At 48.2% G+C, this 25,147-nt stretch overlaps 8 protein-coding genes across 8 annotated transcripts; 4 read left to right on the plus strand and 4 right to left on the minus strand.

The window, feature by feature from the left end:
- Positions 1-9,651: 9,651 nt before the first annotated feature.
- Positions 9,652-10,826, plus strand: CLAFUR5_07179 (Adiponectin receptor protein; the record flags this gene model as incomplete). The annotated part of the gene is made up of 4 exons (XM_047906327.1): positions 9,652-9,757; positions 9,825-9,972; positions 10,032-10,164; positions 10,224-10,826. Coding segments are annotated over 4 exons (990 nt in total), but the record flags the coding sequence as incomplete, so codon positions are not given.
- A 1,704-nt stretch (positions 10,827-12,530) lies between these two features.
- Positions 12,531-12,884, plus strand: CLAFUR5_07180 (uncharacterized protein; the record flags this gene model as incomplete). The annotated part of the gene is made up of 1 exon (XM_047906328.1): positions 12,531-12,884. The coding sequence occupies one exon, from the start codon at positions 12,531-12,533 to the stop codon at positions 12,882-12,884; it is 354 nt and encodes a 117-aa protein (XP_047763909.1).
- Positions 12,885-13,144: 260 nt separating this feature from the next.
- CLAFUR5_07181 (uncharacterized protein) lies at positions 13,145-13,468 on the minus strand (the record flags this gene model as incomplete). The annotated part of the gene is made up of 1 exon (XM_047906329.1): positions 13,145-13,468. One exon carries the CDS (start codon positions 13,466-13,468, stop codon positions 13,145-13,147), a length of 324 nt encoding a protein of 107 aa, XP_047762943.1.
- Positions 13,469-13,702: 234 nt separating this feature from the next.
- On the minus strand, positions 13,703-14,075 carry CLAFUR5_20055 (uncharacterized protein; the record flags this gene model as incomplete). The annotated part of the gene is made up of 2 exons (XM_059462905.1): positions 13,703-13,928; positions 13,987-14,075. 2 exons carry the CDS (start codon positions 14,073-14,075, stop codon positions 13,703-13,705), a joined length of 315 nt encoding a protein of 104 aa, XP_059319034.1.
- A 116-nt stretch (positions 14,076-14,191) lies between these two features.
- On the plus strand, positions 14,192-14,922 carry CLAFUR5_07182 (uncharacterized protein; the record flags this gene model as incomplete). The annotated part of the gene is made up of 2 exons (XM_047906330.1): positions 14,192-14,559; positions 14,607-14,922. 2 exons carry the CDS (start codon positions 14,192-14,194, stop codon positions 14,920-14,922), a joined length of 684 nt encoding a protein of 227 aa, XP_047763445.1.
- A 3,941-nt stretch (positions 14,923-18,863) lies between these two features.
- Positions 18,864-19,787, minus strand: CLAFUR5_07183 (uncharacterized protein; the record flags this gene model as incomplete). Its single annotated transcript, XM_047906331.1, has 1 exon — positions 18,864-19,787. One exon carries the CDS (start codon positions 19,785-19,787, stop codon positions 18,864-18,866), a length of 924 nt encoding a protein of 307 aa, XP_047763908.1.
- A 1,364-nt stretch (positions 19,788-21,151) lies between these two features.
- Positions 21,152-21,584, minus strand: CLAFUR5_07184 (uncharacterized protein; the record flags this gene model as incomplete). The annotated part of the gene is made up of 2 exons (XM_047906332.1): positions 21,152-21,158; positions 21,199-21,584. The coding sequence occupies 2 exons, from the start codon at positions 21,582-21,584 to the stop codon at positions 21,152-21,154; spliced, it is 393 nt and encodes a 130-aa protein (XP_047762946.1).
- Positions 21,585-22,669: 1,085 nt separating this feature from the next.
- On the plus strand, positions 22,670-24,208 carry CLAFUR5_07185 (uncharacterized protein; the record flags this gene model as incomplete). Its single annotated transcript, XM_047906333.1, has 2 exons — positions 22,670-23,134; positions 23,216-24,208. The coding sequence occupies 2 exons, from the start codon at positions 22,670-22,672 to the stop codon at positions 24,206-24,208; spliced, it is 1,458 nt and encodes a 485-aa protein (XP_047762947.1).
- Between the last annotated feature and the right edge of the window lie 939 nt (positions 24,209-25,147).

Raw genomic sequence — 25,147 nt, forward strand, 5'->3', positions numbered from 1 at the left:
GGGACGGCCGAGGACTATATCATATTCTAGTAATACGTAGTAGCTAGACCTAGTCTCTACGTAGTTACCGATCTAAATCTATCCCGTTGTTCTATAAGTAATAAGGTTACTAGTAGGTCGGCTATCTACTAATATTAGCCCTAACGGATTAGGTAGCTATATAATATTAAGGTTGTTCTTATACGTAAAGTCGATATCAAAGTACGTGTTAAGATGTAGCATCTCAAAGGGAGTCAACAATCAGGAAGTGATCTGACAGCCTGAGGCATCCACGATGACTCAGCTTGTAGGGAGATACCTTCTCTCCCCTTTAGCTTAGATAGACATCCAACACAATCAACATATTGGTTCCTGATATATTGCTGCATGCTCGTGCTATTAGTCAGTTGAAGATTGATCTCTTACTCCACTCCGCTGCCATCCACCCGTACCTGTTCAACAGGTTATGAGCCCGGGTTTGTGCAGGAATAAGAGCAACCTATATCAGTACAGGTTACTTGTATCCCTTGCTATCGTAGCAGAAAACATCTGGGAATCAGAAGTCTACCCCGTCTATCCTATCAAGGAGCTTAGTTCGATACTAAGTGATAGGTAACCCAGACAAGGACTCTGTGCGGCTTACTCAAAGCCAATACCTTGAAGATACTCTGTAGGCAGAACTGCATCGAGATACTATCAAGAAGGACTTCAAGTAAGTCATTTGAAGCTCTGCTAGGAGAGACAGACCTGTGTCCTAGCCCCGAGACCTCACACCGCTCCTTCTTTACTTTACCAAGCAGGCCTTGGTATCCACACCTACGAACTTTCCTATTCTATACTAGAAGCCTTAGCAGGATCTAAGCCACCACTTTGGAATATACACACCTTGTTTCATTACATCTAATTTATTATAGATTTATACTAAGAGAAGACAGAGGAGAAGGGAGGCAAAATCCCAATTCTTAGGAGGGACAATTGGAAGAGATGGTTCAACCTTCAGAGATACAAGATGGAGAGCCAATCAGCATTCTTTGCAATTGATGACCTAATGGAAGTGTCTTTTGACAACATCAAGGGCAAGACTCTGAAACTCCAAGAAGAGGCTACAACCAAAGAGATCCTCAATACGCCAACATGGACAAGACACAATGCAGTATGCAACTTCAGTATCCTTAGTAGGATCACAGAAGAAGATGAATTTGAGCTTAAGGGCTCATGTGAATCTGGAAGAGCTCCTGAGAAGTGGGTGTATCTCTGGAACAAGTATAGCCAGGTGCTACCAACCCATGCACATGAGCTCACAAAGCAATTTGTGACCTTTGAGATGAGTGAAGAGTTCACCATCAGATCTGCATGGACACACCTGGTTTCTCTTGGAAAAAGGATTGCTGATGTTGACCCAGAGGGTCAGCATTACAGGAAAGCTGATGTGAGGATGACCCAGCTCTTAAGCTCACTGCCACCTGACTACCATGTAGCCAGGGATACTATCATGGCTCAGCCAAAGATGGATCATGAAAGGACCTTAAAGATCCTTGAAGCTCAAGAAGCCAGGTTGGATCCCTCTAAGGCTGAGTATGGCATGGCAGCCACCTGGGTCAAGCCCTCAGCTCTAGCAAGACCACTCTCCTGCCTTCTCTGTGAGAAGGATCATCTGATCAAGGACTGCCCTAGTTTGCCTGAGGCAAGAAAGGTCCTTAGATCTCATTCCCAACCACCATCTTCCCAGAATACAACACATGTCAAGAAGAAGAGAACTCCACCACCCACTTCAAGGAGGACACCAAGAGAGAAGTCCTCTATGGAAGAACTTAAGAAAATGGTGAAGAAACTCAGCTCTGACATGCTGTCACTCCAGAAGAACCAGGCCCAGTCTTATACCTCTAAAGCAAAGAAGACTGGAAAAGGTTTCTCCGCCCAAGAGTCACCATGCAGCTCATCCCCAGAGACAATGTCTGATGATGATGAGTATGATGAAGTGGCTCACTCAACTGCAGAAGTCCAAGGCAAGTTCCCCTCGTCAGAGTGGTTACTTGACTCCTGTGCTTCATCCCATATGACTGACCAAAGCTGCCTCTTTAGATCTATGACTCCCTTGACAAGGAAGAAATGGATCAAAGTGGGAGGTGGGTTTTTATTGGCCACTCATATTGGGAATGCAGAGATGAGTGGGAGAGCTGGCAGAAAAGTTGTTTTGGAAGATGTCCTGCTTGTACCCAAGCTAGGAGTGAACCTGGTTTCATGGAACCAGTTTAGCAAGCAGTTTGGTGTGCAACCTCCATCATTTTCTCTTGTTTCCCCCTCTGGTGAGACTGTTGTCCAGACAAAGCTCCTTGGGGGGGTTCCATTCATTGATGAGATTTCTCCTCTCCTACAAGAACGGGCACATTACTCATCATGTGCACCACCAATAGAGAATGCCTTTGTGACTGCTCAATCAGAGACCGACCTGAAGCAGTGGGAGCTTTGGCATAGAAGATTTGCGCACTTTGGGAAGAATTTGCTCCAGAATCTTCACAAGGTAACAGACTTGAAAGAACCCATTCCTATCCCTAAGGATGGCTTTCACCAGTGCAGAGTATGCTCAATAGCAAAGATGAAGAAGTACAAAGGCAAAGTTACAGAGAGAAGACCTGAAAGACTTGCCCTTGTATCTATTGACATATGTGGCCCACTACCAATCTCAAGACTAGGATTCAAATACTGGCTTGAGATTGTTGACAACTTCTCTAGGAAGAAGTGGACCTTTCCTCTTAGGAAAAGAGAAGATGCTCCAGTTGCTCTCCAGAACTGGAAGATCAAAGCAGAGAGGAAATCATCAGCGCAGCTGAAAGCAGTAAGACTTGACAATGCAAAAGAACTTATTGCATTAGTGAAGCAGTGGGAGAAGGATTTGGGGATTGGGCTCGAGCCGACTGAGGCATACAACTCTCTACAGAATGGACCAGTTGAGAGGTCAATACAAACCTCAGAGGACTCTATAAGGGCAATGCTTGAAGAGGCTAAAATGCCGGTTGAATTTTGGCCTGAAGCACTAGAGGCCCAAACTTATATGAGGAACAAACTGCCAAATGGCCCAGATTACGATGGGTTCAAGGTTTCACCAGATGAGGCTTTTGATGGTATCAAACCGACCATCAACCATTTGAAAGTTTGGGGATGCAAAGCTGTTGTCTATATGGACACAAGATCCCAACCTCAATGGGCAAGAAGTGACAAGCTAATGAATAGGGGTAAAGAAGCAGTGTTTATTGGGTATGTTGAAAACACAGCTAAAGCCTGGCTCTTTTGGGAACCAGACATGAGAGCTGTTAAACAACACACACATGCAGACTTCTTTGAGGACCAGCCTGGAGGTGATATGGGTCTCAATGTTCCAACATTGAATCTACCAAGTAGTGCACCAGCTAGGAAGCCCTTAGGAAGGCCGAGGAAGAACGTATCCTTAGGACAATCTACCTACCATCCAGGCGTCCATCAGAGCCCCCCCGAAATAGATCAGCCAATTGAGAGCCCTAAAGTCGCGCAGCCGAGAAAGCTGTTTGTGCAACTTCCCCAGCCTCCGGAGAACGTAGGGGAATTTCAGAAAATCGATCAGCCAATTGAGAGAAGCTCCCTAGATCCCCAGGAAATAGACGTTACTAGGTCACAAGTGACGGTCCCTAAATCATCCCTTGGAAAGAGAAAGGCTGACTATGATGTTGAGGGCTATGACATGAAACAGAAAGCCCCAAAATCCATGGTCCCTAAGCCCGAACTAACCACTGAAGTGGGAGAAGCAATGGACCTCTCAGAGAACCTTGCTGCTTTTCACCAAGCTTTCTTTGCAGCCATGCAATCAGTGGACAGTTCAATACCATGGGATAGCGAATTCCTGGAAGAAGTTGAGGAAATGGCCTTTGCAGCAACTGTAGAAGCCATTGCATACAAGCAAGAGGTCCCAATTCCAAAATCCTACAAGGATGCTGTGAATGACAAGAAATGGGGACATCTTTGGAAGGAAGCAATCCAAAAGGAACTAGATGCTCTACAGAGTAACAACACCTAGGAAAATTCTGTTCCACCAAAAGGAGCAAATCTGGTTACATCAAGATGGGTCTTTGATATTAAGAGAAGCATTAGTGGAGCTATTGAAAAGTTCAAGGCTAGACTAGTTGCAAGGGGCTTCTCACAGAAGTTTGGTGTTGACTTTATGGAGACATTTGCACCTACAGTAAGACAGGACACCCTTAGGGTGTTTATGGCTATTGTGTGTAAGAAGGATCTTCATCTTCACCAAGTGGATGTGAACAATGCATTCACAGAAAGCACCCTCCATGAAGACATCTTCATGTTACCACCACCAGGAGTTGAGCTTCCACCAAACATGGTGTTCAAAATCCTCAAAAGCTTGTATGGACTTAAGCAAGCAGCTAGAGATTGGAATCAACTCTGTGTGTCAAAGCTCAGAGAGATTGGATTCACACAGTCAGAAGTGGATCCATGCCTACTTATCCATAAGAAGAGGGAGATCATAATCCTTATACATGTGGATGACATTCCAATTGCTGCACCAAAGTTGACAGATGTTCTCTGGTTCAAAAGAGAACTTGGCAAGATCTTCAAGATCAAAGATCTAGGTGAACCTGAAAAGATCCTTGGCATGAGAGTCACAAGGGACAGGAAGAGAGGAATCCTGAAACTTGACCAAGAACACTTTGTTAGGGACAGCCTAGCCAAGATGGGAATGAACCATGAGAAGGCAGCACCTACACACTCACCCATGGACAGCTATGAGGCCCTCAAACCTTCAAGCCACATGGATGAGAGGTGTGACAAGGCAGAGTACCAGAGTATTAATGGTACTTAGATGTGGCCAGCAACAATCACAAGGCCAGACATTGCTTTTGCCCTAGGAAGGATGAGCTCATTTGTGAGTGACCCATCCACCTACCACATGAAGGCTTTGAAGAAGATCACTAGGTACCTAAGATCATACCCTGATCTAGGACTTCAGTTCTCAAAGTCTGGAAAAGGACACCTTATTGGATACTGTGATTCTGATTATGCAATGGACAAAGCAGACAGAGTCTCAATCCTTGGGTATGTCTTCTTCCTCTGTGGGGCACCAGTTTCTTGGATGAGCAAGAAGCAAAAGTCTGTAGCAACATCCACAATGGAGGCTGAATACATGGCTATGAATGCATGTGCGAAGCAGTCCCAATTCCTAGCTTCACTGCTAAGGGAAATGGATTGTCCAGAGTTAGTGGGAGACTGTTCCCATCAACCAAGAATCACTGGAAACCAGGAGACTGTATCAAATTTGAGACCAGTCCAATTAAGAGGTGACAATCAAGCTGCCCTCACCCTAGTGAAAGATGCACATGTTCATGACAAGTCGAAGCACATTGACATTGCCTATAACGCTGTTAGGAAACTTTGGTGGAGGAGGCTTATTGCTGTTGAGTACACCCCAACCTCTGAGATGGTTGCAGACGGGTTTACAAAACCAAAGACTGGTCCACACTTCCAGAGGTTTGTAAGCCAGCTGAACCTGTCATAAAAAGGTCCAAGTACTATTGACAGGAAGTGAGCAGACTGTAACCTCCCATACGAGATGAGTGGGAGTGTTAAGATGTAGCATCTCAAAGGGAGTCAACAATCAGGAAGTGATCTGGCAGCCTGAGGCATCCACGATGACTCAGCTTGTAGGGAGATACCTTCTCTCCCCTTTAGCTTAGATAGACATCCAACACAATCAACATATTGGTTCCTGATATATTGCTGCATGCTCGTGCTATTAGTCAGTTGAAGATTAATCTCTTACTCCACTCCGCTGCCATCCACCCGTACCTGTTTTAACAGTACGTAGAGTTAGTACTATTATTATAAAGGGTTTGAGCAGGGTTCTTTCTATTTACTATATATAGTATAACTAGATAAGAAGCTATTACCGGATTGTATTTATCTATAGAGTAGTTTATAGCTAGTAGGGAGTGTGCCGATATACTTAGAACCTTGCCTCCCTTAGGAGGTTTATGTTTATATTTATACTTTTTCTCGTTTTCTCGTAACTCTAACTCGTACGGTCTACTACGTATTACGCTTACGGAGTAGACTAGGCGTTTCCCGCGCCGCCGGTATTATTAGCGTTACTACTATTACTACCGTTACGGCGGTTATTACTTAGGTTATAGCCTAGCGTAAATAGGCGGCGGGCGACATCTCGAAGGGGGTACTAATCGGTATCGATACGGCGGTAACCTTCTTATTCGTATTTTGAGTAGCGATTCTAATCGATATATTCCTAGGCGCGAGTAGTATCTAAAGGTTAGATATACTAAAATGCTTAAGGTCGATTAGCCTACTTAGTCTTAGCGTTCGGTTTAGTATTGTTACCGCTACTACTCGAAGCCGTATCCTTCTTATCGTCGTTACACTTAGTAGTCTTCTTATTACCTTAGGTCTTATTACTATTACCGGTCTTACTATACTTAAGGTCGAACGCCTTAAACTTGTCCTCGTAGTTATATAGCATAGACACGACTTGCTTAAGGGTTATATTGACTATGTCCTCGTTTATAATACGGTTATCGTAGCGCGAGTTTAACTTACGGAGTAGGAAGTCCTTCTCGAGTTTCTTTTCCTTCGCGCCGTTATTAAGGTTAATAATATCGGCGTTCTTACGGAAGGATAGGTAGAAGTTACTAAACTTCTCTTTATTACCCTACTATAGATTATTAAGCTTAGTTATAGTATTAGTATAGGCATTACGGGTACCGTAGCGCCGGGCTAGATCTTCTATTATCTTATCTATAGAATCGTACTAAGTAGTCGTACCTTTCGTAGACTTAGTAAGACTAGGGATCTTTGAGTCGATATAGGTCTATATAGAGTTCTTTAACTAGCTCTAGACGTTCTAAAGGGAGTCCTTTATAGTACGGTACTTCGAGGCTTAGAGCTTAGCTTTGGTAGTACGCTACTACTCTTAGAACTTAATATCGTCGCTCTTTAGGTCGAACTTAGTAGGGGCCTTTAGCTCGTTAGAGAACTTAATACTAGTAGTTATGTCGGCGTCGTAAGTCGTATATACGGAGATAGGGTTACTATCTAAGTCGGTACTCGGGCGATTCTTCCTACCCTTACGACTATTCTTACGGCCCTTATTACCGTCGTCCTCGTCGTCTAATAAGTCTAATAAATCCGGGTCCGACTTCTTCTTATTAGGTTTACCTCTATTTTGTCGACGCTCTAGTAACTCTTTAGACTCGGTTCGCTAAGGTAGTAGGTCTTACTTTTCCTTAGACCGGCTACGGTCTATCTCTTGCTTCTTCAGCTTAGTAATACGCTTCTCGGCTACTACGAGCTTAGTCTCGGTCTCTACTAGCTTGCTCTCCGCTACCTTATACTACGTATAATATACCTTCTTTATATCTTTAGCCCTCGTAAGCTTGTCTAGGTCGATAATAATAGTATTATCGCGCTTAGCAAGCTCCTCCTTTAGTCGCGGGACCTCCTCTTCTAGGGACTGTCTAGTCGCCTATTCCGTATCGATTATATCGTCGAGTCGGTCTATCTATTCCTTAGTATCTTACGCCTTACGGGGGTTAATACGGTTAGCTATATCGAGCGTAGTATTAAGTTTATACGTACGTCGGTAATCGGACTCGATATTATAGAGGATCTTATAGATCTACTAGGAATAATTATTGACCGTCTTCTTGAACTTGTCTATATTCAACCCGTTTAACGAGTCGAAGGCTTCCTAGAAGTTGTCGATAGTAACCCTCCTCTTCCTCGGTACCTTAGTACCCTTATCTTCTATCTTATCCTTAATAAACTCCGCTCTATATAGGTTAGCTAAGTTTAGCTCTATCTCGACCTCCTCTTCCTTAATCGCCCTAAGTTAGTCGAACACCTTCTTATACTACTTATAGTACTAGTTATTCTCGTCGAGGAGCCTATTTACGGTATCCTCTTTACGTCCTTAAGTCTATATCGCCGGGTTCGCGCTATCGTTATCGGGTAGATCGGATAGTAGGGTAAAGAAGGATAATCTATTAAGGGACGCGCGATAAACGCGTCTATTAGTGTTCTCTATACTTACGCCTAGTACGCCGGTACTAGTCTATCTTGCTGTTATTACTATATTAGCTATAATCTACTTTAAGGTACAACTTAGTAAGTACGATACCTAATCTTAGTACTTCCTCGTATACTATCGCGGTTTCTCTATAATCTCCCGAATATAGCTTCTCGTGTCTCTCTATACGTTAGTAATAATCTATTCGAAGTATTATAAGTAGGTATAAGTACGTAGTCGGGTAAGGTATAAGTCGAATAGATGCTCTATCTAAGGGAGGCGCGGAGGGCGCGAGAGTTATATACGGGCGCTAAGCCGCTAGTCGGATTAGTTAGCGGGCGCGAGGTCTAGGTATATACCCGCGGGTTTAGGTAAATATACGCCGGTACGGTAATAGCTTAAGACCCTTCTCTTATAGTAATGAATTGGCTATTACTCGTATACTAGCCTTTAATAGCGGAAAACCTCTAAGATCTAGCTCGAGTATATACTTAAGTATTACCCTCTCTTCTAGCTCTATAAGCTTCTTTGAATTAGGCTCGTAGTCACCCCGAGGAGGTCGTCTATTTAATCGATACCCTAGTATAGTTCAAGACGCGTCGTATACCTTTATAGTAAGTCGATTTGTAATTATCGCGTCGCGTTTTATAGCCTAGATAGCTAAGGTCAGTTTGGCCTTATTTGAAGATAATATACGCTATAATAGTAGTTATATAGCTATATCTATAGAAGTAGTATAGTTCTTAGTAAAAGTAGCCCGCTCGGTAGTATAGCCCGCTTAGTAGTAAAGTACGTTATATCTAATCGTAGATATAGACGTTCTATTTACTAGGAGTAGTTTATTATAGTGTAATACGTTATTAATAATGATGATAGGCACGTTACGGCTACTAGAATAAAAATAGAGAAAGTAATAACATCGATCCTAGTAACCTTAGGATTCTTACTAGTAAGATACTATAGTATATACTACTCGCCGAGTAGGAATATTATAGCCGGAACTAGGTGAGAATAAATATCAATCGACTCGTTATAGATGTACGACTAACTATAGAATAATGTAAGGGTCGAGCCTAAGATAGGTCGATAGCTATAGTAGATCTACTAATTAGATTTATGTCGGAACCACGCCGGAATGTTATCGAACGAGAGGAGGGTTGAAGGTCTCTTTTTGCTAGCGTCATATGTGTGTCGCTTATAGAGTTACTGCTCCGCCCTTGCAGAGCTCGAAGACGGTGTAGGGTTTCCGTCTCTTAGTGCGTCTAATGGCGATAGTGTGTGGAGGGTTGAGCGAGCAGCATCCGAGTCGGGTTTTCTCCCGCTCTAGGACTTTTGCCCTGTTTTATAGATTCGTGGCTTAAGCGCCCATCTTCCCGATGTCGCATTCACTGCAGGCCCACGCCGACGCTTTAATTGTCACAGCGTAGGCGGCTCGCCAGGCCGATAAGACCAGTAGTAGCCAATTATGTCTATGCCACGCTAGCAGACTCACTGTTCTTCATCATAGTCTCGTTATCGGCAGCGCTGCCCAATTCTGTAGAGATTGCTCTTCCCCTCATACTTCGAGACACAAGTTCCTTCCGACGTATCGATTTTCCATTGCAAACAGCCCAAAGGTTTCGTGGAGAGACGAAGAGCTCGTGGAAGGAGCGGAACCTATAAGATTGTCTGTTCTTGCGTTTAGAACTACCTGGACCTTCGGGGAGAGGTCCGAAGGTGACCTTCGACATTGCAGCTTGCTATAACCAGACTGTGGACATATAGTCACACGTCATCGGCGCAGCCGGCTTCTTAGCCCTCCCCTCGTATTTTTACAGTAACATTTTCCCTACACAGCCTACTGCTAGGATTGCTAATCTAGTAGTCGTTACGATTTTTTGTTACGGGGCAGCGATATGCTTTGTTCTCTCCGCAACGCGAGTTCACACATTGTACGGTCCACATCCACGGTCTAATATTGCTCAAGGTTTCATACGCTGTGCAATCACAGTTGCACTGTGGCCAATTACTGGAACAAGCTGGACTATTTAGGCATACTCCTCTTGATGTGGGGTGCTAGCGTTCCAACAATCTACTATGGGTTTACGTGCAACCCACAGCTGCAAAAGCTATACTGGACAACGGTTAGTTTCGCCCGTATCAGTTCGTGGAAGATGCATCCAGTAATCCTCATTCTTACTAGACGACAGCCACTGCGGTAGGCTGCACAGTACTGACCCTTAATCCGATCTTTAGTCCACTAGCGTTCCGACGCTGGCGTGCAGCATTCTATGCCAGTTTTGGATTGAGCTCCCTGGTCTTCATAATGCACGGCATTCTTCTACATGGGTTGGCGGTGCAGATATCGCGAATGTCGCTGGCGTCGATGGGTTGGATGGGAACCGCCAATCTCGTTGGTGCTGCCATATATGCAGCTAGGGTATGCACGGCTAGCCGCCTTGGGCATCACTCGTTGCTTACTGCCGCAGATTCTAGAGAGGTGGGCACCTGTCCGGTTCGACATGTTCGGGGCGAGCCATCAGATACTGCACGTTGCAGTCATAGTGGCGGCGTGTATTCACTTCTGTGGGGTGGCCGAGGCCTTTTCAACAGTGCATGCTCCGCTAAATGCATGTTTCCACAAGTCAAGAACGGACTTTCGAGCTGGAGAACTAGAAGCATCGAAAATAGACGATGTTTCGATATAGGCACTCGCGGCACTCGTCCACGGTTACTGTATTGCTTTACGTACATGGCTCATCGAGCCTCAGGATCTGGCAGACCTTATGTTCATCTTTACAGGTAAAACAAAAGATCATCCATCCACAACGCCCTCATCCTGCTCGTGTGTGGGTGTGCTGTAGAAAGTCGATGTCGGGAGTCGAGTATATAGTGTAGCATGGAACCCAGATCTGCAGCTAGCACTGCCGCAAGAGATAATAGCTTGATCAAATTGTGGGGATTTTTACCAGAGACCGTTGAGAGATATCGGCTTCTGTAGGCCTCCTTGGGCGAACTCCATTGACCGAGTCTTAAGTACAGACCCGTGGAGGGTCTATTGCTTGCGACGCAGCTGTCAAGAAAGATTGACATCGGAGAAAGTTGCCGTAGCTGGTAGCACTTGATTCATCGCCACTCTGATCACGTCGGTGATCTTCTCGAGGTATTTGTCCAACGGGGTTCAGGTCTTCGGTCTCTCATTTCGCGGTAGTGCATCTTCGTGTTGAAGTATGCACGGCCGTGTGGTGCACGTGCAAGGCATAATATAGATAGATTTGTCATTCCCCTGTTCTAGGACCCTATTCGGCCTATGCAGGTATATCTCTATTGTTATGTACAAAGGGAAACCCGAATAGGTGAAAACCCTTCCCGCCCCCGACCTCTCCTTGTCTAGATTAGCTTTCCCTCTGAACGTGCGTAGTCCATGTTACTACCCCGTTAGCCCCCGCTCCCAGCCGGTCTCGTCGCGCTACGCCGTGTCCTCTCTTCCTGCACTGCTCCTACTAGGCGGTACTGTTCTAGCCAGCCCTTCTCTAGTATCCAGTTCGTAATGCGCCGTAGGTCCTCAACGTTGTTAAGAAGTGCCCCGATCGTCCGGTTCCTCGCCTTTGCCATCCACTCCCCCCTTCCTAGCGACCACCTCGGACAGACGAGGAGTACGTGCCGTACATTCTGGGAGTGATAGCCGTAGGGGCAGCTAGTATTCGTGTATTCTGGAACCTTCCTCCATGATAGGTACCCCTAGAGGCCGATGTGTTCGCTTCGCAGTTGGGTTGCTATACTACTCTGTGCCCTCGTAAGGCGGTAGTGGATGAGCTTCGGGGGGTGCCTGACCGCGGATTTTGTGGCTGACCATTCCTTAGGTTGTCCCGCTGGCTGAGGGCGTCCACTATGCCCTGCAACCTGGTTGTTCCACCTCTCTTTCCATAGTTGCTCTACAAACGATTTCTCACAAGGCATAATATAAGCTCACTATTGTATTAGTAGCAACCCAGACACCTGAAAAACCATCAACCTAGCGAGTAACGTACCTTTTAGAATCAAATCACGGGAAAAGAGCGTTATATCTACCACTTGAAGATATTTGAAGCCGAGAAGTCAGACCCGCTCGCCCAGCGCGTTTGCTGCTCATGCGGAAACCAGACTGGCACACAAGCAAGTCATTACAAAGCGTTTGCAAGTAAGCCTTGCCTCAAGTAAACATGTGACTGCCAATCTGCTTAGCAAGCACTTACAAGTAGACAAATGAGACTTTGTCCACTTGCTTGCAAGGCTTGCTAGCACGTTGTCGTCGTCGTTGGAGGTGAAGTTGTTGAAATCACATGTGAAATCAACGCCAACATTGAACCTTAGGGTAGGCCGGCGGAACTTCGGCGACATACATCAACTAATCGGAGGCATTTACGAGAATCACGTAATTAAGACATCCGACTTTCCACATTGTCGCGTTCTCCAAGCGCCTGAGAACATCCTCTATACCAACTCCCATATCACATTGCGACACCACAGGATGGTCTCGCAGTGCTCTGACATCAGCTTAGATCTCTCCACGGTACCAGATACCAATCACCTCGAAGCCCCTACGGTCGAAATCGAGGCTGCGAGTGTGTGCGCCACCCTCAACAATGCGCCAGGGAATAGTAATTCGGATTTACTAGTGGAGCCCGAATGGATGCGTATGTCGGCGTACTCCTACGCGACTGGCGACAAGGTCACTATCTCATGGATATGGCTTCACGGCTGGCGTCTCGAAGACAAGAACGGCAAGGAGTGCTGGCTCTGTAAGAGGTGTCACACTGCGAGTGAAAAGAGAAGGGCATCTATCGCACCGATCGAAGCACAAGCTCCGCTAGTGTCCATATGAAGCTTGTGCACCATCTATCTTCAAAGGCGACGCGACACTGAAAGCCACAATCATATAGCGTCTCTCTCTAGCTACAATAATGCGCCCCTCTGGTTACGTACGAGCAGAGTCCTGTCTCCGGGAGAACACTCTGTCTATAACCAGCGGCCTCCTATATAGACGAGCGGCAGTTTATCTGCTCCACGCGACCAGGACAGAGGGAGTTTCAAGCTTCTGCCGGACATCTTGCAGCTCAGCGATCTATAGCCTTGGCTATTTGCCTAGATCTGATACCTATTCCAAAGACGCGATGTGCGTGCATCTGAGTTTTCTTCATCTTCCCCTGGCTCGTCGTCGTCATTGTCGCCCTCGTCTTTGCTCTTGTCATCGTCGTCGCTATCCTCATTGTTGTGACTCTGATCGGGTCTAGAATTTCTCTGCGGTAACGCCGCAGCTCTTCGGGATGAGGACGGCACTAGAGCTCTCTCCAGCTTCCAATTCTCGAGATCAATGCCTTCGTTGCTGCCACGAAGAACAACTAATTCGCCTTTCGGTTGTGGTGGAAAGCCTCTTACGTCAGCCTGCTCGTAATGCGCCTGCTTCATTTTGTAGCCTTTGGCGTCTAGGAAGCTATGTAGGAGCTGAACGATGTGCTCTATTGTACCATCGGGATCACGAGCTACAATTGCCCAAGTTGTCGTAGAGGCCGGGAATTCGCTTGAAAATCTTTACAGTAGCTCTGCGACCCGGGTCAACATACTGTTGTGGTGTGCGATGCTCCCTATGCGGCGCTGCTCAAGGGTCGTTCCAACCCAGTCCCTAGTATTTCCAGGGAGAGGTTATATGTGCGCTAAGAGGACTACATCTCCTGAGATGACGACGCAAGAACAGCCATTCAGGTGTCGTGTCCCAATTGCTCGCTTTGGCATATCTGCCGCTGGTCTCAAAATCTTGACATCGTCCGTATCGACTGAAATCAGGATGTTCCCGGCGTCGCAGGTGTTATACAAGCTGCCTCCACTTGGTCGCAGAGGAGTTGAAGACATAGTGGCAAGAACGATGAAGGTATTGCACACAGAAGCATAGTCGTTATACAGTGGATAAGGGTGCTAAACAGGGACAGTGACCTCTTACCTTTATGTGATTTCCTGACCATATGAACAGAAAGGAGCAGAGCAGACGGAGCAGACGGAGCAGACGGAGGGAAGCCATGTAGCGGGAGATATCCGTGCGTTGTTTATAGTAGAGCAACGACGTCAAACTCCACTCGCGCTCTGCTCACCTCACCTCACCATAGGGTACTCAACACCTTGGAACAGTACACTATCATGGCTTTATCGACATTGTCTGCATTGGAAGGAGATGTTGTCGACATATCGGCTATCATCGACGATATCGACGAGGAGCTTGAGGATACCCACGACCCGCTACTCGATACACTTCGCGTTAGCGACCTACAGCCCGTTTGCACAGCGGCCACTTCTTTGCATGGCTGTTCCTCTTTGCGAGCGAAGTTACTTGCCGTGGAAAAGGGAGATGTGGACCTGCTGAAGAGGCTTCTCGAGATAAACAACTCTATCGACGAAAGTCTCGTTGAGGCTGCGTGCATTTCTAAGGACCAGGCTTGTATTGTCGCTCTTCTAGACTCTGGACTGCCGATCAACCAACCTCTGAACCCTGATCAATATATCCTTTGGTAAGCAGATTGAAATCAGATTTGACCTTGTACTAAGTGTATACTAGGACTGCTGCGAACGACGTTACCTTCGCACGATTTCTAGTTGGTGTTGGGGCAGATGTCAACTGCAGGACCAGATATGACATGACGGCTCTCTCAGCGGCGATAGCTTACGGGAGCATAAACGTTGTGCGCTTCTTAATATCTCAAGGACCACAACATGCAGGCAACTATAACAATCCAGGGATGCGAGACGAAGCCCTCCCCCGAAATCCGAGTACGAGGAATCTGGCTAGACCCGAAGCTAAGCTGGAACCCACAGATCAAGAAGGCCCAGAACAGGGCACAAGTAAACGAGGCATCAATAACACGTCTTACTAAGTCAACGTGGGGGGCGACCTTCGACAAAGCAAGAATAATTTACAAAGCAATCGTTCGACCAGCGATGCTTTACGGGGCACAAATCTAGGGCACTAGGGGAGTCGGCAAGCCAGTGCCGCGACGGATCGAACAGCCTCTTAATCGAACCTAAGCAGGCAACTTAAGGAGAATTCTCGGAGCGTACAAGACTACACCGACGAGAGTAGCCGAGATGGAGACCGGGACACCACCTATCCGTCACTACATCCAAGGGATGAGGATCCAATAAGCGGCGAAGACGATAGAGTACCCAGTACAGCAAACCATCTACGATGAGACAGCACGAATCGCACAGAGATACAGCCGGCCACATACAGGACCGCACGTAAGGAGGAGTCAGAAGCGGGACGACCTACGGGTTTTTAGGAAAGTACAAGGAACGCCGGAGTAGCTAGCGAGGGAGGAGGAGGAACGAAGAACCCGGGAAAAGAAGGGGAGCAAGGGAAAGTCCCAGAGCCTCGTAGAGCAGGTAGCCGGCTGCCTGTAGGAACAGGAATGGAACAGCAACCCGCTAGCGAGAACAGGCCCCCCAGCCCTACGAACCTTCCAGAGACACGACTACCTCCTATACCGCGACCTTATAAGGGCAGAAGCAAGCGTAACAATCCAAATCCGGTCCGAACACATCGGGCTTAGGGCTTACTTGTACAGGAGGAACGTCCTAGACATAGACAACCTAGCGTACGAGTGTAGCTACCCGTCGCAGAACCCGGAACACATAGTCGTACGGTGCCCACAGTGGGTAGAAGGGCGGAGCATATGGAGAGCGAGAGCAGCTAGACGCGACTACTAGTCGATCGTTACGAACAAGAGCGACGTACAGAGGATAGCACGTTGGGTCCTAAGACAAGGATACCTCACCCAGTTTAAACTAGCGAACGAGACGGAGGAGTGGATGGAGAAGAGGAGGGAGACCAAGGGGATGCAGACAAGGTAGTCATCAGGGCAGGCCTATGACACTAGTGCACCCTCTATAAGGAAAGCGGGAGGGCAAACAACGGACAACAGTAGCATAGGAGAGGAGAGGGGTTTTCACCGCGAGCGGTTTCCCCTTCGTAAGACAGAAGTACGTAGAACAGCTACATGGGCCAGGAGGCACCACAACAGCTTAATGAACAATATATATAATATCTCAAGGGACTGACATCAACCATAGTGACCTCTTACATTGCGCAGCCGCAAGGAACGATCAAAGGGCAGGAGCTGAGCTTGTGGAAGAACTTGTTCAGAAGGGCGCAGATGTCAACGCCCATAGCTTCGACAACGCGGTAACAAGTCCATTTCGGAAGCGACGAACCCCCTTACATGTAGCTGTTCAGCAAGACAACATAGCAGTCGCGAGAGCGCTCATCAAGTGTAGGGCAGACCCACACCAAATGTGTGCGCAAGCAAGCGAGCCTATGAGACCAACTGCCCTCGAGGAAGCGATAGCGAAGAAGAACAAGGTGATGGTCCAATCGCTTACGGTTGATTCTTGAGTTGGAGTGTGGCCAGGTTGCAGCTACTGGTGAAGAAAAGACGTGCTTAGTGTAGAAATACTACAAGCCAACTAACTTCCGTATCATGACTGACTCGAGAGCCGCTGCAACTATTCGTCCTGGCCTATCAAGCTTTCTTCCTACCGCTTCCTATTTCGGACACCAAGTACCGGCATCGGATGATATATAAAGCCGAACACCGGTGCCGGGGTATTTGCAACTGTCTTAGAGACTCTTACCTTGACTGATTCTTTGTCACTTCGCACAAGCTCGTGTGTGCACACCCGCTCACGAGATATTTCTCCCAGCAATATCACATAAACTCGACTTCCACTGCCATATGTTCTCCATCATTACGATCCAATATGATGGGGCATATTTCCGAAAACGTGACCAAGTTCGCGGAGAATAAGCAAGAGTTAGAACGAAGAGCAAAAGAGCTTGTAAGGCGGCAGCTATATAGATAGAGTCACTTATTAAATTGTCTAGACAGGGACTTTGCTCACCCTTGACGATGAATAGACGACTGCATCAGTATTGCTAAAGATCGACGACGACGTTGGTGCTGTCCTCGTAAGCACAGGTGGAGAGGGAGGAGCACTCCGACTCACGGGCTTGGGTATATCGAACGAAGTGGAGGACTTTGAAACAGGACAAGCAGAGCAAGAAGTCATTCTTGTCGCGACTAAGCAGGGACAGCGGGCATTGTGCTTTGGTCGCCCGTCAATACGAATGTTCCGTCGCTCTTGAGCTCTGCCGATGCGTCCTTCATAAAATCGATAAGTCCGCTTCTAAGACTATACGAAAATGTAATCCTGGAATCCTATGAATCGCGAACCACTATATATGGTGCTTCCGGTTGTCGTCCGTAAGGACATATGATCCTCATCGGTCTGCAATCATTCTCACGCTTAAGAAACTTGGCGAGGTACTTTGTATCAATCTCAAGAACCAAACACTTGGTCATCGGATTTGCTATAAGTGATTTAGATTTCAGCCTCGACTTCCGGAGCGTTTGACACTAGACATAATGTTGCGAAATTGGGATCTTACCTATCTGTTGCAACCCTCTATTGCTCTGGTCTGTTAGACTTCCTCTTGCTGCAGGCAAGTCGCCGTGTGGATGATCTTGCAAATCAGCTTCGCTGAAAATCACTGCTGATTGAACCCAATCTCTTACCCGGACGTATTCGGTATTCCAGTCTGTGAATAGCTTGCAACTTTTCCGCAATCCTGATCAAGCCTCGAGCAGACCCTAGCTGAGTGCACACCTCTGCCAATTGTGCTGAGACGTCTGCTGCCTTTAGGAACGCAAGTTGAGTCATGCTGGACGCTTGTGTACACAAAAACACCATTGCGAGACCGTACTCGTTCCCGATTCTAGACAACAACTTTTGCGCCTTTCTCCGAACCGACTTCACAGACTTTGAAGCACGCCGTACCGCGTCTGGTTCAGGCTTTGAGACAAGACGAATGAGTCTCAAATTTGTCCTTGTGATCCTCGTGAAGCGGCCATGTCGCGTGTCGAAATCGAGCCAAGGCTAAATTGATCCTCGAGACAAACTAATCCAAGTTCGCATCCCCTCTTTTGGCTGGCATTATGATCGCAACTAACGAGCTTGAAGTAGACGGAGTAGACTGCGCCGAACAGTCGTCTTGGAATACAGTACTAATCTCAATGTAGTCGTTCTTGGCGCGCCGCGCGTCACTTCGCGTTTCTCTTCAACACCTTTACTACCTTACAACTATGGCACTACAACGTTGTCCACTGGCTGAGTTGTCTGTCAATAGGCAATATGGTCATGAGCTATCGAATAATGACACAAGCAGGATATATGGGCGTAGTTCCGTGTTGCTAATTCTATAGTACATTCGTACGCCAACACTAATGTCTATGGTTTATCGGCGGATGCGTTGTGCCTAGCGTAGCAGGCGCTCGCGTGGATGTATATAGCTAGATTACACTGAGCGACATTGCGGCGGCGCACGACGGGTTGGGTGTGGCAAGGGAACTTAGAAGACGTACGGCAGCAGTTGCGAGAGCAGCGCTAGGAGAGCAAGGCAAAGGAAGAGAAGATAGAGAGACTTATAAAGCAGCAGATCAATGAGAGCAAGCAAAAGAAGAGAAGATAGAGAGGCTTATGGAGCAGCAAAGAGAGCAGCTGGATCGGTTGACGGCTGTAATGTTTGTCTAGGCCGGACAGGCCTGGAAGACGATGCTGACAACGATACCTATGTTAGTGCCGGCGCCTTCCAATGCCCGTCAGAGGTCATCACTGTTTGCCGTTCGTCCACAACCCAGAGGCTAGTGTTGAGCCGGAACGGGACCCACACAGAGGACCTGCCCGGAATCAAGGGCAACTAGGACAGCGCCAACAATAGCATCGCACGCGAGCCTATGCTGTCCTAAAGCGTCGGAGGAGCTTACTGCGCTTCCAGCACTATATCTTTACCCCTTAGTGGCGTCCGACCCTCTAAATGAGCTCTCATATGCTCTAAGTTATCCAACCCGATATCGTATCGCCCCGGCCCACCTGCAGCGGCACACCAAATACACGATCCAGTACTGCGGATGTCCTCCGTCCAGAGCGCTATCAATTTTTCAAACTCATCTCTCTGGCTGCGTAGTATCGGCGCCTCTATTGCCCATGTCTCAATGAATTGATCGATATACACCTGGCGAAACTTGCCACTACGTAGACCGAGACGCAGTCGCTTGATCAGCTCCTGGCAAGCTTCATCGACTGGATTACCCACACTTATCTCAACGAGAGCGGTGGTTGGATCATAGGCCCAGGAATGAGTGGAGAAGGTGTGCCCATATAGGTAGCAAGAATCTAATGTAACAACGGCATGAGGACAGTTGGGTGGCACGAGCACTGACTCTCCTGGCATTTGTACAAAGAAGGAGCCATATTCCATTCGGGCCAGGGCTGCCTTCGTGTCGCTATAGCACGTTACGAGGTGGCGCAGCTCTGTGGATGGCCATAGCAGCCACAATTTTAACGGGATCCTCTTGCGACTAGCCAACCCGCGGGCAGTTGAGATATGATGATCAGAATCATGGTGCACCTCCGTTCTAGTCCCGCGCGGCGTGATGTTGGCAGTTGACTGGTTTTGACGGGTTTTGTTTGCATCCAGATTTCGTTCGTGTCGTACAGCGACCTCTGCTGCACGGTGACGGTACTCTTGGCTCCTTTCCGCAGGCATCATGTGGCCCATAGGCATATTAAGTACTCGTGCTAGCACCTGCTCGCCCTGAAGGATTTGCTTCGTCCATGCCACCCACTGAGCGGGTGCAAATGATATGCGACTGTTTTCTTGCCACACCTCTGTTCCTGCAATCATGCCGCCATTTCTTCGAGCGCGATACGCGATATCAACAAGCAGATCCTCCAAGTTAGGCAAGAAATTGAGCCCCTGGTCGGTAATGATCTGCCATGGGGTATGATGGCGACGAGGTGTAGGCCGATAGCTTCATATGTTCGGTAGCTTGTTGAGCTCTTCGATGTTCCAGTCGCCCAGCTGTTCCTGGATACCACAAGCGAGCAGAACATCCTTAATGCGCTCAAACTGCTCAACCGGCGTCGGTGAAGGCCTCGTTAGAGGAGCGTTGGGATGCCGCCTCTTCTTGTGCCGAGCAAGGTGGTCACTGCGAACCTGCTGTTCACAGATGCTACAAATTTGCACGTGTCGTACCATTGTGAAAGAGCGCAGTAGACAATGGACTGGGCGGGCGTAATGGGCGTGATATGGCCGTGATGGGCGTGATATGGGCGTCATGGGCGTCATGGGGTGCGATCCCTAGGTGTTGTTTCTGTGCCAAGCCTTCCCAACTGGTTCCCAGCTGGTCATGTCCAGCTCAATGAGTGACGGTGCTGAAGGTGTAGTTGTTGCACAACAATAACTCGCTCAATTCACATAAGACTTTCGCATTGTGCTCCAAATGCATATGCGACAGTGTGTCTCATGCCATATACGTAATATAGTCATTATAGAGTCGTCATGTTGATGGGCTTGTGAATTGAGGAACATTGAAGCTGAGATCGGCGGAACTTCGGCGATCCCGGGCATGGTTCCGAGGTTCACATGCCAGCAGGAGTTATGAAGTCGTGGTGCACCAGGAGCCGAGTCTCTGCGTGCACGTATCGCTGAAGCTGGATCTCGGACGTCGACAAGGCTTATAGCGAGGAAGAGGAGTCCATTCAGCACGAGCGAAACGGGAACGAAAGCGTCCAGCGCAGATAGGCAAGTAACGAGAGACACGCCAATAATTGGCGACTTTGCCGACTTCTCGCACATCACGCGTATCCAGCCGTAGCTCCGGACAGCCCAGGGCTCTGAGACGTTCCAGGAGCTCGATGCCGTCCTCAGCCATCGAGCATGCTTGTACGACAACATCTCTGAGGTTCGTTGCTACTTCTTCTGAAGTCCTATTCTCTAGGTTCTCGGAACTAATTCCGAAGTCTTCAATTTGACGATGCATTCTATCCAGGGCAGCACAGTTGCGGCCCTAAGGTTCGCTTCGAAGGTTTGAGCGAGTAAAAGTCCTCAGGCGTGCAGGCAGCGGTGCTCGAGACTTGTTCAAGTGCGCTGGAGGTCTGAACCAGGTAAATCCTGAACGACCTAGGATCTTGTTGCAATTAAGCCTTATAATTAGGTCAAAAAGCTGTTCTCGACAAGACTTCTGGGTAATATCTTCAATGACTGATTCAGCCCCTGACATAAATTGGCGACTGCAGTGGGCAGTTTGACGTACCTTTTAGCATGTTGCCTTAGTACTTCAAACAGCTGATTAGATTTCTCCCTCACGATGACGGCAATGCCTTCGTTCGCGGCAAGCTTCACTAGAAGAGAAGGCTCATCTTCCGTCTGCTCTATAGCCGCAGCGGTTACAAATGCAACCTGCGGTTCGCATGCAGCGATGAAGGCGAAGTCACCGGCCAAACCCATTTCAACATTAAGGGGAAGCGAATATGACGGATCATACATGCGTTGGAATGGCATAGCGTAAGTCTGGCGGCCGACAACGTGCTGTTTCTTGAACAGCGCCAGTGTTGTTCGTTTCAGCACCTTACGATTAATATCTTTCCATACGGATCGTTGCTCAGGGGCCGTATCAGGTTCCAGGAATCCATCGCCCATTGTCCGAGGAGAGCACGGAGCTGCAGTGCCGGTAGAGTCTAAGAGGTCACGGCGATTTCCGTAGCTCAATGGTCGACTTTGATGGTGATGTGTACTAGGCAAAACAGCAACGGCAGTGCCTTTCCAAGAGGACTTATCTTGCAATGCTAGAGTCTCAGCTCTGCACAAAGACCGACGACCGGTGAGACTCTTGGCTAACGACAGCACTCTGCGTGGCACAGATGTCGCAGATGCATTGACAGCGCAAGATGCAGATAATCCGGACGGCAATAATGGCGACAGTGTGGATCACTCAAACCAAGCCGTATTCTCTCCATCTTCTCGCGGCCGTCAGGGGAAGGCACCTCGAAGATATGGTGAGTATTTCAAGTAGATACAAGCAGTATGAAGGTGTGTTGTATTAGGGTGAAGAAGTGCTATTGTTGATGAAATTTGCGTAGTCATCGCTCAATCCGGAGGGTCGTGTCCGAGGGTCGTGCCCGTAGACAGTGGGGCACGAATGCTAGCAGCAGAATTAAGCGGGCCTTTGGGTCAAGTGTTACCCTTTTCATACAATAGCCGGGGTGGAAATATCGAACAACATCAGTCCGTTTCAAGCCGACGTGTTCTTCAGCAAGAGCAGGCGCTGACGGCACGTTCAAGGTATGATTCTCTGAGATGTCGTCGCAACAAGCTAAGACACGCCACCGGTAGACTTCAGCTCTAAGTACGGCGTACTATATCTCTCGTCTTGTCCCGCCCCCGAAACGCTCCGCATTCATAAGGCGGGCGCAGCCGCCCAATCAAGTCTCGGACAGATCAGCGCCTCAGGCTTTGTGACATCGTGCGAAAGGCGCATCGCGAAACATTCCAAAGCCACACTTTCTGCTGGCTCCAAGATAGTGAGAAGGAGTCGCTGTACTTTCTAGCTGGCGCAGTCCTTTGTTTCCTGATATAAACCTTCGCCCAAGGAGCTCAAGACGATGCAGACTCACCCTTTCAAACGGAAGCCTTCACTTCCTTCACCGCCATCAAGCGAGCCGACACGCCAGGAATGATTGCCGCGCTTGTGTGGTATGAGGTCCAATGCCAGACTCACTGACAGAATGAAGCGCAAGAGAAGCATCCTGCTATCAGACGGGCGAAAATCTCCACACGAACCGCCAAATTCTCAGCATTCGCCCACATTCGACCAAATCGAGCCTTGTCTTGGACAGAAGCGCAGGCGATCCGCCGAGGGAAAAGAATCAGAACAGCTACACGAGCCCTGGCGCAAGCGCAACAGAGCAGAGCTTGAACAAAGCTCGCAGCAGGATTTCAATTTGAGCGAGGGAGAACCAGATGAGCAAGATCCAATTCAGTACTGGGCTAGCACTGGGAACTGGCCCAACAGTTTTGACCAAATGAGCGGGCCAGGTAGCGATGGCTTGAACAAAAGGCGGCGGTCTAGTACACCGAGCTACTCGAGCCGTGCAAAAGATAGGAGTGTCCCGCTTGCTCATACGGCTGCCTACGAGGAAGAGCTCCAACGCTACGGCATATCCTTCAAAGATTGGGAAACGAAAGACTTGGTAACTGCTGAGAGCAAAGACATGTGTCAAGCTCTATTAGATCTGGAGGGCCCCGGTCCGGCGTACAACGCATGCTCTTAGGAGACATACATGGGAATCTTCCAGCGTGCTAGCAAGTGCAACGAGGAACGGGTTCGTCGCGATCTAACACCTCATATCGTGCCTTCAGCAGAGCTGTTGTACATCCTGGATGGAGGCCACACTTTGGAGAACATTCGGGAAGAAATGTCCGTAGATTGGACAAAATGCAGTTTGCTAGGCGGTACCCAGCCAAGGCCGGACTATGCATACGGTTTGTCATCAGCAACGTTTACAGAAGAGGAGCGTTACAAAATGGAAAACTACACGAATGTCAACAACCCCACCAAGTTCACAGACTCTATGTACTTCCCGTTCCTCATGTGCGAGGCTAAATGCGGAAAGAAGAACATCAATGACGCCGACCGACAAAATATACATAGCGCAAGCATCGCGGTCAACGCAATCATTCAGCTATGTCGCGCTGGAGGGGAGGACCGGGTCCGAAGCCTCCACGGCCAAATCCTCTTCTTCAGCATTTCTCATGATAATGAGAGGGTAAAAATATATGGTCATTTCCCTCTCATCCGAGACGGTCGTACCACGTTCCATCGATATTACGTTGATAACTACAGTCTCGATGGTCACCACGGACGAGACAGAAACACAGGATCAAACTTTACTCGCGCAGTCTACGGCAAGTTCTATCCCCAGCATCTGAAAAGGATACGGCAGGCAATTGCGTGTCTGCACGATCCACGGACTTCATCCATGATGTCCGACATCAGCGTTGGCGGGGACGAGACGCCAGCGAGCGACCAATCATCGCAAGAGAGGGATTCATCCAGACCACCACTTCGTCGAGCTATGAGCCGGGGAAGTCAAGGGGAGTTGACCTTAATGAAACAACAAATGGCGAAGATGGAACAAATGTATAAGGCTCAGCTCGAGCAGCAAAAAGAGGAGAGTCAAAAGCATGTGGAGCAACAGAAAGAGGACAGTGGGAAGCAAATGGCCCTGCTGGAGAGACTGCTGGACCGAGCGCAAGGCAGATGAAGGGACAACGCTTCATCCAGAGATGTGCCGACCCCATGACAGTAGGGATACACACGACTTCAGCGGTAATTTTAGTACATGCGTGCTACTGGAGAAAAAGGCCCTCTAATGATATGAAGGTCATAGGAAAATATCTTGGGTGTCCCGTACCAAGGTAAGCAAAAATTCCTATGTCGCAGCCTGCGAGCCTCGAAAGCAGCGTCAAAACCCCTGACACACTTTAGAAACGGCGCTTGCACACATTTTCAGCGGCAGCCAATGAGAGCGCGCGAAACACATGTAGATCAGGCCCGAGAACAAGCCTTTCATCCCTATAGCTGAGATTAGATGAATGGGAAAGCTCACAAGGCAGACACCCACGAAATCGGCCTCATTCGTTATCGTTGACTTCACAAGACCAGAGTCGCTTTAGGCGGCCTGCACACTGGACGCAGTGTTTGACAGTGTGAGTCAATTTGGTCGACCAGATGTTTCAGCGCATGGCATTGGCGTAGTCTTGGGACCCGAGGTATTGTTACAGTATCGATCTCTTCCTTGATACAGTAGCTTTGTTCGAGGGGCGGGGCAGAGCGGTCTGGCGTGCCGGTGGCTGATGATCCATGGTAGCTCCATGCGAGCGGGAATCAAGCGATCAGATCCGGCCCGCGGACTAGATATTAAGCCCGTGCCACCTCATCCAATGCCAATCAACTACGAGCACGTAGCATCTCTAGACGCAGTATGCGTCTAACGTCCACGATGTACTATACAATTTAGAGAATGGAAATGATTTGCTCTCGGATGTGTATCTCGCGAGCAAAGTTGCTGTGTTACGCTTTGACGATATCGAGCGGGTCCGGACGTTTCGCGACATTGCACGAAAACGTTGGAATCACGTGACACACTATCATGCGTACGCTAGTTGATTACTCTTATTCATTCAGCTTCAGCCCTCGGACT

This window comes from Fulvia fulva, chromosome 6 (assembly GCF_020509005.1).
Source record: "Fulvia fulva chromosome 6, complete sequence".
NCBI lineage: Eukaryota > Fungi > Ascomycota > Dothideomycetes > Mycosphaerellales > Mycosphaerellaceae > Fulvia > Fulvia fulva.